The 12640-nt window shown below is 45.9% G+C and overlaps 1 protein-coding gene across 3 annotated transcripts in view; it reads right to left on the bottom strand.

Moving 5' to 3' along the window:
- The window catches only part of GDE1 (glycerophosphodiester phosphodiesterase 1), a 48241-nt gene extending 35876 nt beyond the window's left edge, over positions 1-12365 (bottom strand). The window contains exons 1-3 of one of the 3 annotated variants that reach the window (XM_089679053.1): positions 11842-11976; positions 6432-6518; positions 2505-2680 (exon numbers count right to left, since the gene is read on the bottom strand). In XM_089679053.1, coding sequence (XP_089535179.1) covers positions 2505-2680; positions 6432-6440 — 185 coding nt within the window. In that variant the 5' untranslated portion in view covers positions 6441-6518; positions 11842-11976. The other 2 variants (XM_089679052.1, XM_089679054.1) reach the window with 2 other exon arrangements.
- Between the last annotated feature and the right edge of the window lie 275 nt (positions 12366-12640).

Here is a 12640-nt window from a genome sequence, read left to right as displayed (position 1 = left end):
CCAGTCATGAGAGAAACATGGGAGGTTTCCATTTCACTATCTGTAAGCGGATTCTTTCTAATGACCACAAATATATGGAGCATCCTACTGACCATTGCCTTAACCACTTGCCCTCCTGAGGATTTAGAACCCTTCCTGACCAGGCCATTTTTTGCGTTACGGCGTTGCGTTACCTTAACTGACAATTGCGTGGTCATGCAACGCTGCACCCAAATTAAATTTTACGTCCTTTTTTTCCCACAAATTGAGCTTTCTTTTGGTGCTATTTGATCGCTTGCGCATTTTTTATTTTTTGTGCTATATAAAAAAAAATTTTTAGAAAAAAAACAATATTTTTGACTTTTTGCTATTAAAGCGGAGCTCCATGCAAAAGGGGAAGTTCTGCTTTAAGAACTGCTCCCCTGCTCCCCATTAAGGATTAGCACCTTGGGGGGCAGAAGGGGAGCGGGTACCTGAATTTGACAGGTACCCGCTCCCACTTCCGGTCCGATCGCCTAAGTGACCGAAAGGTGTCCTGCCTCCCTGTAGTCTTTTGGGACACGTGACAGGTCCCAGAAGACTACAGGACCATTCATAAAGCGCAAGCTATCACAGCCGGGTGCCCACACTGAAGATGCTGGCCTCCTGGAATACAGTACGGCCAGTGAAACGGGCTGCGGGGGACATACCGCGTGACTGAGGGACAGGTAAGTGGCTGTTTTTTTTTTAAAAGTCAGCAGCTACAGTTTTTGTAGCTGCTGACTTTTATTTTTTGACAGCGAGTGAGTGGAACTCTGCTTTAAACAAAAAAAAAAAAAAATTTAAAAATCCAAAATGTGTCATAAATTTAGGTCAAAATGTATTCTGCGACATGTCTTTGCTAAAAAAAAATCCCAATACGTGTAAATTAATTGGTTTACGTGAACGTTATAGCATTTACAAATGGCGGTATAGAGATACTGGAATTTCGTTTTTTGTGCTGTGCACAGCCATTCAGAGCAGTGTGACCAATCCGACAGGGAGGAGGACTGTTAGTAAACAAAGCAGCCCTCCTTCCCGTTGGAGATCCTCGGTAATGTCCGGGCGCTGGTGAGTAATCACCAGCCGGGACCTGGTGATTGACAGCCGTGGCCGCAAATGGTGGCACGGGTAGGGCGCGCGAGCGTGCCTCCTACCCAGAAATGCAAATTCATATATATATATATATATATATATATGTACACACACACACACACATATATATATATATATATATATATACACACACACACACACACGTGTTTTGCGCACCCCTGCCGCCCTGTAGCATAGCTGCTATAAGGAGGCGGGGATGTGGTTAATGTACCTCAAGCTGTAGATATTGTAATTGTTAGCAGGGGGTTCCTAAGCCCATTAAGTTATTTCAAAGACTTTTCCATGTTAAAAAGGTTGAGAAAGGCTGCCTTAAACTATAAAAGTTAATTATAAACCAACAATACCAGTTTTATTTCTGGCTTCTGATGTGCCACCCCACAAAGTTCCCATGCAAATAATGGCTTGCTGTGAATAGTTATTTGCATCCCATAACTACCCTTGTTGCAATGATCAAGTCTCTGTGGTTTCTGACTTGTACTTCTGGAAATGTCAGTTGCACTGCCGTCATGCCATCCCTGTTTTATACTGAGTCACCGTCTACAAATAAGCACGCAGTTAAGGACATCTAAGCTTTCTTGGACTTTCTTTATCGGCATACTTGCCCTGAATCAGTGACTCATTTTATGAAGCCAGTGGGTCATGTAATAGAATTTTCAGAAGAAAGCCTATAATCACAATTTACATTTCCTCTCATTACAGGTTTACCTTCAGTATATGCAGTGCAAAATCTGCAAACTGGTTGCTGTTATTCCTTTCATTAAAGGGAATTAAACTGGTTGTAAAGCTTTCAATATACCCAGTGAAGCGACTAGCCTCAAGTGATACATAGAGATGAAACAAATCCACCTACATAAGTTGTACCTGTTTATCTGCAGGCCTCTCTTCCCTACAGCCATTCAAGTGCAGAATTTATACAGCCTGCCTGAGCTTTTAGAAAGCAGAGGGCAGGGAGCTGAAGTTACACTCTGCAGAACTTAGCAAGGAGAGCTGAGAGCCGACTGAAGGGAAGGGTTACACCCCCCTTTCACACAACACACAGGAACATAGCGGAGGCTGTCCATCTCAGGCTGTGTGCTGGAGATGCCTCCCAGTCACATTTTTCCTTCTTGGTGTCAGGCAAACCTGTCAGAAGTGACTTATGCAGATAGCTAAGGAACAAGGCAGCAGAGAGAAATCACACTTAGTGTTCTGGATTGAGACAAGTACACGCTATAGAGGGATATGCTGTGTTCATATTTCATGTCTGAGGATTACAACCACTTTAACCACCGACATCATGAGATACAGTATTTACAGTCTTTTGGAATATATCAGTTTGTGTTTGTATCAAAATCAGTTTAAGTACAACTGTGTTCGACGCGCTCTGATATCCAAGTGGTCTGCACACTCACCGTAATCTGTGTTTAGCAGCAGGATCGAGCTTTCTGACTTCTCCAAATGTAAGGTCCGTTAGCCTGCCGGTACCATCTGTTGTTCTGTCCACAGTGTCATCATGCATGAGAATAGGAATTCCATCTTTAGTGAACTCCAGGTCCAGCTCTACCCCAGTTGCACCATTCCTTGCAGCCTGGAAGAAATAACAGCCCAAGTTTAACATATCGACTGAAAAAGGATTTGTTTTTATAAATTATTTCTACTAAATACATAAGAAAAATGGCATGCAACCTATGGTTACAAAACTGACAGGGCATGTGACCAGAAACTGCTAGCTTGGGAGTCCTGAAGGCAGTAATGTGTGAAGTACATTTGAAACATACATTGTGGCAATTTATGTGTCTATTTCTTTTTTTGTGTCTATTTCTTTTTAAAATGCTAGCCATAACAGTGTTTATAAATCTGCCTCCTGGCACTTTATTAAAGCCACTGGCCTACCCGCAGCACATTGTCAGGTCAGTATCTGCCATGAATTGTCAGTAAATGGCTTGCACCTAAGTAGCACATCTATTTTAATTTTACTGAAGTCTCTAAAGATCTACTTTGATCATTATGTTACTGGGTATTGGCAAATGAAAGCAAAGAAGGAAGAACAATTTTGAGGGCCCATTTGGACTATTGGGAGTGCATTATCACAGGTTAATGTGCTGTATTTGCACATTATTTCAGGTACTTATATAGCGCCTTCAATTTACGCAGCGCTTTACATACATATTATACATTCACATCAGTCCCTAACCCTCAAGGGGTGTACAATCTAAGGTCACTAGCTTACATTCATACATACTAGGGACAACTTAGACAGGATCCAATTCACCTACCAGCATGTCTTTGGAGTGTGGGAGGAAACCTACGCTGGCACAGGGAGAACTGTTTTGAATTTTGAATGGAATGTACAAATTTTTGGTTCGTTGTCCTATTTTTGACAAGGGAGCAAAGCACAACACACGGGTGGTCTATATCACTGTGTTGCGATGCACTAGAACGCATGTGTTCTATGCTTACTAGCTACTCCATACTCTTACTACTCGACCTCTCTACGGCTTTTGATATTGTTGACCATCCCCTCCTCCTCAAAAAACTCCACTCTCATGGCCTCTGAGACTCTGCTCTCTCCTGGTTATCCTCCTACCTATCACAGTGCTCCTTCAGCGTTACCTATAACTCTGTCTCCTCCTCTCCACTCCCTCTTTCTGTAGGGGTCCCTCAAGGTTCTGTCCTTGGACCCTTCTCTTCTCCATCTACACCGCCTCCCATGGTCACTTGATAAACTCCCATGGCTTTAAGTACCATCTCTATGCTGATGACACACAAATCTATCTTTCTACTTCTCACCTTACCCCTTCAGTCTCCTCTTGCATTACTAACCTACTAAGTGACATATCGGCATGGATGTCACTCCACTTCTTCAAACTAAATCTTTCTAAAACTGAGCTCTTAGTATTCCCTCCAGCCCGTGCCTCCTCCCCTGACTTCTCCATCAAGATCAACAATACAACCATCAGTACCTCCCCTCATGCCAGGGTGCTAGGTGTAATTCTAGACTCCCATCTGTCCTTTCAGCCCCAAATCCAATCACTGTCCAAATCTTGTAGACTTCACCTCCACAACATCTCCAAGATACGCCCATTCATAACCTCTGAAACCACTAAGCAACTTATTCAGTCCCTTGTTATCTCTCACCTTGACTATTGTAACTCCCTCCTCATTGGTTATCCCCTCTTCAGTCTATCATGAATACTGCTGCCAGACTCATCCACCTTACTAACCGTTCCATATCTGCCATAACTCTCTGAAAATCCCTCCACTGGCTTCCCATTGCCTAACGAATAAAATTCAAAACAATACCATATAAAGCCATTTATAACTCTGCCCCAAATTACATCACCAATCTTGTGTCCAAATATCAACTAAACCGTCCTCTCCGCTCCTCTCATGACCTCCTGCTCAATAGTTCCCTTGTCTCCTCCTCCCAAGCTCATCTCTAGGACTTCTCCAGAGCCTCCCCATCCTCTGGAACTCTAGCACAATCTATCCAACTATCACCTACTCTGCCCACTTTTAGGCGATCTCTGAAAACCTCTCTCTTCAGGGAAACCTATCCAGCCCTCCGCTAATAACCGAATCTTCTATTTCTCCTATCAGTTCATTCCCCACAGTTACCTTTTGTACCACCAGCCCCTCCCTCTTAGATTGTAAGCTCCAAAGAGCAGGGCCCTCCTAACCCTCTTGTATTGAACTGTATCATTGCTGTATTGTCTCCCTTTATATTGTAAAGCGCTGAGCAAACTGTTGGCACTATATAAATCCTATATAACAATACTATAGCGTGAATCCAGTGATAGAACCATTTGAAATTAATGGCAACCGACACACACATACAGCAAAACACACTTGCGCTATAGTGCATTCAACACACGTGAACCATTTGTAGGTTGTGGTCTGCTGGGTTAAATAAAATAGTGAAGATACATTTTTTAATGTGTTGCCAGCCTATTTAAAATGGGATAACTCAATAATTATAGGCATTTTTAAATGGGCTTTATCACTGCCATTTAAGTTCCATTTTTGCACACAGGCGTCTCAGCCCATGCAGTGTACATTCCAGTGTATTTCCCCTAGTGTTGCACCGAAATTAAAATTCTGGTGCCGAAACTGAAAATTCAAAATGCACTTGGCCAAAAACTGAAATGCGCAGTTTTTAAAAATGAATACATTTTTTTTGCAAAAAAATACACTGATTAAAAAAAAAAACAATATATACCCAAATTTTCTTGTAAAATATAAAAGAAGATGTTACGGCAAGTAAATAGATACCCAACATGTCACGCTTTAAAATTGTGCACGCTTGTGGAATGGCGTGAAACTGCAGTACTTAAAGATCTCCACGGGTGATGCTTTAAAAGTTTCTACAGGTCAGCAGTGTAAAGTTTTAGAGGTCTAGTGTGAGAATAATTGCTCTTGCTCTGACGTTCGTGGCGATACCTCGCGTATGTGGTTTGAACACCATTTACATATGTGGGCATGGACTACGTATGTATCCATTCACCGCTACGTGCGAGCATGGGGGGACGAGGTCACATTAAGTTTTTTTTAAAAATGTATTTAATTTATTTTTTGCACTGTTCCTTTAAAAAAAAAATTTAATTACTTTTATTCTTATCACAAGAAATGCATGCATCCCTTGTGATAGAAATAATTAATGACAGGTCCTCTTTATGGAGAGATATGGGGTCAATAAGACCCCACATCTCTCCTCTGCAATGTAAAGCATTGGATCAAAAAAAAAACAAAAAACGTTGATCTAGTGCTTTAATAAAAAAAAAAAAAAAAAAAAAAAAAATGGCCGGAACGGGAAGTGACATTGCTTTGGTCCTCCAAGGACATGGAGATGAGTGGTGGCCATCTTACCTTCATTAATCTCTATGCCCAGTGGTGGGATCAATGGTTTCTCAGGTAAGGCTGAGAACTATCGAGCGGCAGCCGGTGGTGGCAGCGATGACAGCGAACGGGCAGGGTTTTTTCGGCACCTGTACTTTTTTTCATTTCGGCCTACGGCCGAAAAGGGGTATTTTTGGATGAAACGTTTCGGCCACCAAAATTTCAGTGCATCCCTAATTTCCCCTGCCCAAAAAAAGTCCAGGAGCTGTGTACAGCATATGCCTGTATTCTATACCAAAGTACAGCCATTCATGCCTACGAGTGGCTATACACAGCACCTGGATTTCCTACTTGAAGGAAAGAATCTGGACTTTATATTGCACAGACTCAGACACCAATGTGCAAGAGACCTTAAAGCATATGTTAACCCTTTAGTTTAAAATAGAAACGAAAGGCAAAACATTTGTGTATAGATATTTAAAAAAACAACAACTTATAAATACCTTTTTCATAAGTGATCACAATCTCTGTTCTCAGCTGCATAAGGAGCTCAGGAGAAATAGCAGCACACCGATCTTCCTAGTGAATGGCTGTGCAGGGATGAGGGAGGGGGGCATGTCAGCACAAGTCTGACCATTGAAGAGCAGGATAAGTTCCCAGCACATATTGAAAAGTGAACATTCTGTGCTCTCATGGATAGTGTGGTCAGTTTTTAATAGGAAAGCAGAGGGACTGGCAGGATCACCAGGGATTTCACACAAAGGAAGCAATACAAAGGGAACAGGATAGTTTTCATACAAATACATGGTTCAGCAGGCACATATCAGGAATATGAAATGTTGGGGTAACATATTCTTTAATCGACAATGACTGATTCACCAGCAATTAAAAAGAACTTCCCTCCTCCCCCGTGATTTTTTTTATCCTCTATTGCTTAGTTTCTTGGGTTATATAAAATATGTGAGTATAACCTGCGCAGAGGACTGATAATTAGACTGGCTGCTGCTAGCAAAATCACAAATGTGTACCGGTGAACAAATGTGTGAGTGCAAATATAAAATTGCTGCACTGTCTCTTCCAAAACCTACTTTAAATAATTAAATTAATGAACTCCCTACTATACAAAGGGTCCCCACAAATGTGCATGTGCTATAATGCCCCATGGGCTGGCAATTATATCCCTCCTCCCCAGTGACTAAATCCGAAATAAACCAATAAGTACAAGGTGCTTAAAAGACAATAGTGCTAAAAATAGCACATATACAATGCCATGAAACTGTGTATACAGTGAAATTGTATAAAACAATATATATATATTAAAGTCCCAATAATTGTGCAAACATATAAAAGTTCCAAAAAAAAAAACCCCAAAGAAACCCCCATCCGTTGTGAATAATAAGTAATACAGTAGTAAATCCTCTTATCCATAGCAATTCTCTGTGCATAGTGCTCCAATTAGTGCTCCCCCTCCAGAGCCCCACTCACCACAGATAATTGACCACCTGGAATGGTAGGTCAAATATCGCATGAGATGTTGCAGCGCTCTCCTGCACGAACGTTGGCAGTCTGTGTGGTCTTGACACCTCTATGGAGTCTGTCATCAGCATATAGAGGCGTCAAGACCACACAGATGGACAACTTTCCTGCAGGAAAGCGCTGCAACATCTCATGCGATATATGAAATTCCATTCTAGGTGGTCAATTATCTGTGGTGAGGGGGAGCAATAATTGGAGCACTACGCACAGAGAATTGCTATGGATAAGAAGATTTACTACTGTATCACTTAATATTCACACCGGATGCGGATGGGCATTTCTTTGGGGTTTTGTTTTGGAACTTCCAATTTTTTTGGAACTTTTATATACCATATTTTTCACTCCATAAGACACACTTTTTTTTCCCCAAAAAAGGGAGGAAAATGTCAGTGCGTCTTATGGAGCGAATATAAAGCGGCCGGTCCGGTATTTCTGCCGCCACCATGTCAGAATATCGGGCCGGCCGCTCAGCTCTTCTCTCCTGCATGACCTTACCTGTTCCTCGCTCCAGCGCTGTACAGTCTTCCTGCGCTGGCTTCTGTGACAGCCGGGTGCCCACTGCGCATGCGTGAGAAGCGCTGCGCTTTGTGAATGGTCCGGCATCTTCTGGGACACATGACAGGTCCCAGAAGGCTCCGGGCCATTCACAAAGCGCAGCGCTTCTCGCGCATGCGCAGTGGGCACCCGGCTGTCGCAGAAGACAGCGCAGGAAGACTGTACAGTGCTGGAGCGAGGAACAGGCAAGGTCATGCAGGAGAGAAGAGCTGAGCGGCCGGCCCGATATTCTGACATGGTGGCGGCAGAAATACCGGACCGGCCGCTTTATATTCACTCCATAAGACGCACTGACATTTTCCTCCCTTTTTTGGGGAAAAAAAAGTGCACTGTGTCCGCAGTCTCTGGTCATCTCCTGTACTGTGTCCGCAGTCTCTTGGTCATCTCCTGTACTGTGTCCGCAGTCTCTTGGTCATCTCCTGTACTGTGTCCGCAGTCTCTTGGTCATCTCCTGTACTGTGTCCGCAGTCTCTTGGTCATCTCCTGTACTGTGTCCGCAGTCTCTTGGTCATCTCCTGTACTGTGTCCGCAGTCTCTTGGTCATCTCCTGTACTGTGTCCGCAGTCTCTTGGTCATCTCCTGTACTGTGTCCGCAGTCTCTTGGTCATCTCCTGTACTGTGTCCGCAGTCTCTTGGTCATCTCCTGCACTGTGTCCGCAGTCTCTTGGTCATCTCCTGCACTGTGTCCGCAGTCTCTGGTCATCCCCTGCACTGTGTCCGCAGTCTCTGGTCATCCCCTGCACTGTGTCCGCAGTCTCTGGTCATCCCCTGCACTGTGTCCGCAGTCTCTGGTCATCCCCTGCACTGTGTCCGCAGTCTCTGGTCATCCCCTGCACTGTGTCCGCAGTCTCTGGTCATCCCCTGCACTGTGTCCGCAGTCTCTGGTCATCCCCTGCACTGTGTCCGCAGTCTCTGGTCATCCCCTGCACTGTGTCCGCAGTCTCTGGTCATCCCCTGCACTGTGTCCGCAGTCTCTGGTCATCCCCTGCACTGTGTCCGCAGTCTCTGGTCATCCCCTGCACTGTGTCCGCAGTCTCTGGTCATCCCCTGCACTGTGTCCGCAGTCTCTGGTCATCCCCTGCACTGTGTCCGCAGTCTCTGGTCATCCCCTGCACTGTGTCCGCAGTCTCTGGTCATCCCCTGCACTGTGTCCGCAGTCTCTGGTCATCCCCTGCACTGTGTCCGCAGTCTCTGGTCGTCTCCTGTACTGTGTCCGCAGTCTCTGGTCGTCTCCTGTACTGTGTCTGCAGTCCACTGGTTCAGAATATTTTTTTTCTTGTTTTTCTCCTCTAAAACCTAGGAGCGTCTTATGGTCAGGTGCGTCTTATGGAGCGAAAAATACCGTATTTGCACAATTATTGGGACTTACATGTGTTTATTCCTTTCATTGGCTCGAATAAATTAAATTAATTTCTGGCCAATCAAATGAGCAAATGCCCAAGTGCTTGACACTCTGAATTGTGTTTGCAAAAATGCAGCTCAGGGGTGTTTTTTAGGTTGCCTTTCTCCTGTCGGGAAAAAAGAATTTAGAAGAGCCTCAGTGTACACGGGGCCTAAAATATACATGGAGATGTGCATACGCAGCTCTGTTTACATTCCAGCACAGTGCCTGTGTGCAGTGCAGGGATAACTGAACTCATGCATGATGTTATCCCATGTCGGCCAACCCAGATGGCTGTAAACTGGCACACGGAAGAAGCCAAAGACAATATGCTGGTGCTGGACCACTGAAGGGTAAGTACTGTCAACTTTAGTTCCACTCTAAACAAGAATTTTACCCATAACAACTTGATAAAAAAAATGTTCTTTAGCAAGGAACATAAAAACACATTGATAATTATACTACCAAAATTAGTGTGTGCTGTAAATTGCCTCTAGTATTGTTCCTGTTTCTTCTGCCTGGAGACTGCCATTTTGCTGATGCCCAGAGCCCCTGAGCAGCAGTAAATATTTAGGCTGTCAGCAGATTGGCCTCTACAAAATCAGTAAAGAGCAAAAAAAAGAGCAACTGAGCATGTGCAGAGCAGGATGAAACAGAGTATTATTGGATTTTAAAAGGCAGTTATTTTTAATGTCTTACATAGCTATACCTTCAATAGGGGCCAGCCTGAAGTGAACTAGCAGGACTTCATTTTCTGACTAAAGTTCCACTTTAAGAGGCGAGGAAGGTAAGGGCTGGTTAACAGGGGGGGGCACTTCAGGCTGCTTTCACACTGGTCCAGTTTTCTTCTGTTAGTGTGTTACAAAATGACTATTCAGTTCTTTGGAACTCTTCAGACTTGTCAGTTGCATTTTTCAAATGCAGCTGCTTGCTACATTTTTGGTGCAGTAAACAAATGCATTTAAAAAAAAAAAAAAAAAAAAAAAAAACCGCACTCACAGTTGCATGGTTTCTTTTTTTTTACTGCACATGCATTTTTGCAACAAAACACTGTGAAGTAGCCTAAGGGCCCTATACAGGTCTGTGTTTTCCTGGCATGGGGGTAGGGCTGTATCTGCCACGAAGCAAACAAGGCGTTTGCCTAGGGCAGCACGCCCCCCGGGCAAAACGGACACTGTGTGTGTCAGCGGCAGAGCTGCCATGGGTAAGGGTACAGCCAAGCCAACACATAAGGAGGGTCACCCGGGCCAAGGGACCGGCTGCAGAGGAGAGAAGAGTGGTGGGCGGATCCCCAGTGTGTGCTCAGAGCGCGTGAGGGCCGGGGCCCGTGCGCTGCGATGTGCAGGGTGGCCAGAAGGTGCCAGCCGAAGGGGAAGAAAAGTACGAGGTCAGGGTGGAGGAGCTCTTTTGCATCTGCCGCCGGAGATCCAGGGGGAGATGGGACAGGCACCCTTCCTGAAATAATCCTGACACCTTTTGGAGGAGCCCCTGCTGGAAAGGTAAGAGCTTGGAGGACCGGTGCTTCCCCACTCCTGTCTCACTGTCCCCCTGACACACTGCCCCTCACCTGTCCCACTTCCCTCCCCCGTACCATTGCCCCCTCTCCGTCACACTGCCCCCACCTGTTCCACTTCCCCCCTCCTCTCCATTGTCCCATTACCCCCCATCTGTCCCCACTGCCCCTCACCTGTCCCCCATTACCTGTCTCTCTGCCCCCCCACCCATCACGCTGCCCCCTATCATGCTGCCCTCCCCGTCACGCTGCCTTCCTCTTGTGCCCGATTTTAGTCTTGCCTAGGGCAGCACAAAAACAAAATACACTACTGCATGGGGGTGCACAGGTGTTGTGTGTACCGAGGTGTTGGGGTTCCAATAATTTGTAATAGGACCTGCGGCCACACAAACACAGCCGCTGTGTTTCGAATAAGATATGTGGGTGAGGGCAGATCCCTGAACCCACATTGTATGCGTTTGGGAACCTGCACTCACCCACGTCATATTAGGAAGACAGTGGCTGTGTTTGTGAGGCCACATATCCCAGTAGAAATGAATGGAACCAAAGTACAGCTCCCTGTGTGAATGAGCCCTAAATGACAGCGTTGGCTTCCAGCAATGGGGCGCAGAGCCATCCATGGGGCTAAATGTCCAAAGTGCAAGGCAGCCTAATTTTGCACTCTCCGGTTTTAGCAAATAAACCCCAATGAATGGCAGTATACAGCTAAAAGAGGGGTTGGGTCAGCATGTATAAAAAAAAAAGCATGAAATCTTGTAGCCATGGACACAGACAGGCATGAGGAAAGTCACCTTCATATATACGTCCTACACAATGTGAATGGGCCCTCAGTATTGCCTGGGCCCCTCCAAGGCTCTGTCAGTTCTCCGCTCCCATTATATCATCCCATAGTACAGAACAGACACACAGGGTTCATTCACGTACTGACCAGACGAATGGCAGCCAAGGTGTTCTCAGGGCCGTCATGGGCTCCTCCTCTGTGGGCGATGACTGACACCTTCCCCCCGGGTCGGAGCACATGGGAAGCCCGGGACTCGGGCACTGGGGGGAAGCGGGAGAAGAGCAGGAGGAGGTAGAGCCCGCTGAGGAGGAGACAGGAGAGGAGAGGACTGCGGGTGAGCAGCAAGGAGAGCACGAAGAGACCCGAGAAGGACAGCAACAGGCCCTCACCCCACAGCATGGCTCAACCGGGCCCTAGTCTGCCCTGTACTACCCCCCCCCCCGAGCACAGGCCGGCCCTAGTCCGTGCTATACTGCCCCCCACAGGCCTCCCTCTATTGCCCCCGGACACAGGCCGGCCCTAGTCCGTACTATACTGCCCCCTGGACACAGGCCGGCCCTAGTCCGTGCTATACTGCCCTTTACAGGCCTCCCTCTACTGTCCCCCGGACACAGGCCGCCCTGTACTGCCTGCTCTTCCCTGTCCTGTGATGGGAGTGAGGCGGGGAGAGGACGGTGATGTCACTGCAGGCAGAGCTGGTGTATAGAGAGCTGTGTACATGTGTGTGTCATGGCAGGTGGAGGGAGCACACACATCATTCCAGGACAGAGGAGAGCCCAGCACAGGTCACAGCGGCCTATCCAACCAATGGTGGCCACACACACTTCAATAAACCATCAATTTCTTTTCCAATTGATTCTTCCAGACAGGCATAAGCAATGAATAGCTGATAACCCATTTGATTGATATACCACTGAATTTTTAGGGCAGCTTCAGTCACACTGCC

This window comes from Staurois parvus, unplaced genomic scaffold (assembly GCF_062004578.1).
Source record: "Staurois parvus isolate SC_StPar_1 unplaced genomic scaffold, SC_StPar_1.0 ptg000217l, whole genome shotgun sequence".
Lineage (NCBI taxonomy): Eukaryota > Metazoa > Chordata > Amphibia > Anura > Ranidae > Staurois > Staurois parvus.
The sequence above is the reverse complement of the archived record's forward strand: the minus strand, read 5'-3'. Positions and strand labels throughout refer to the sequence as shown.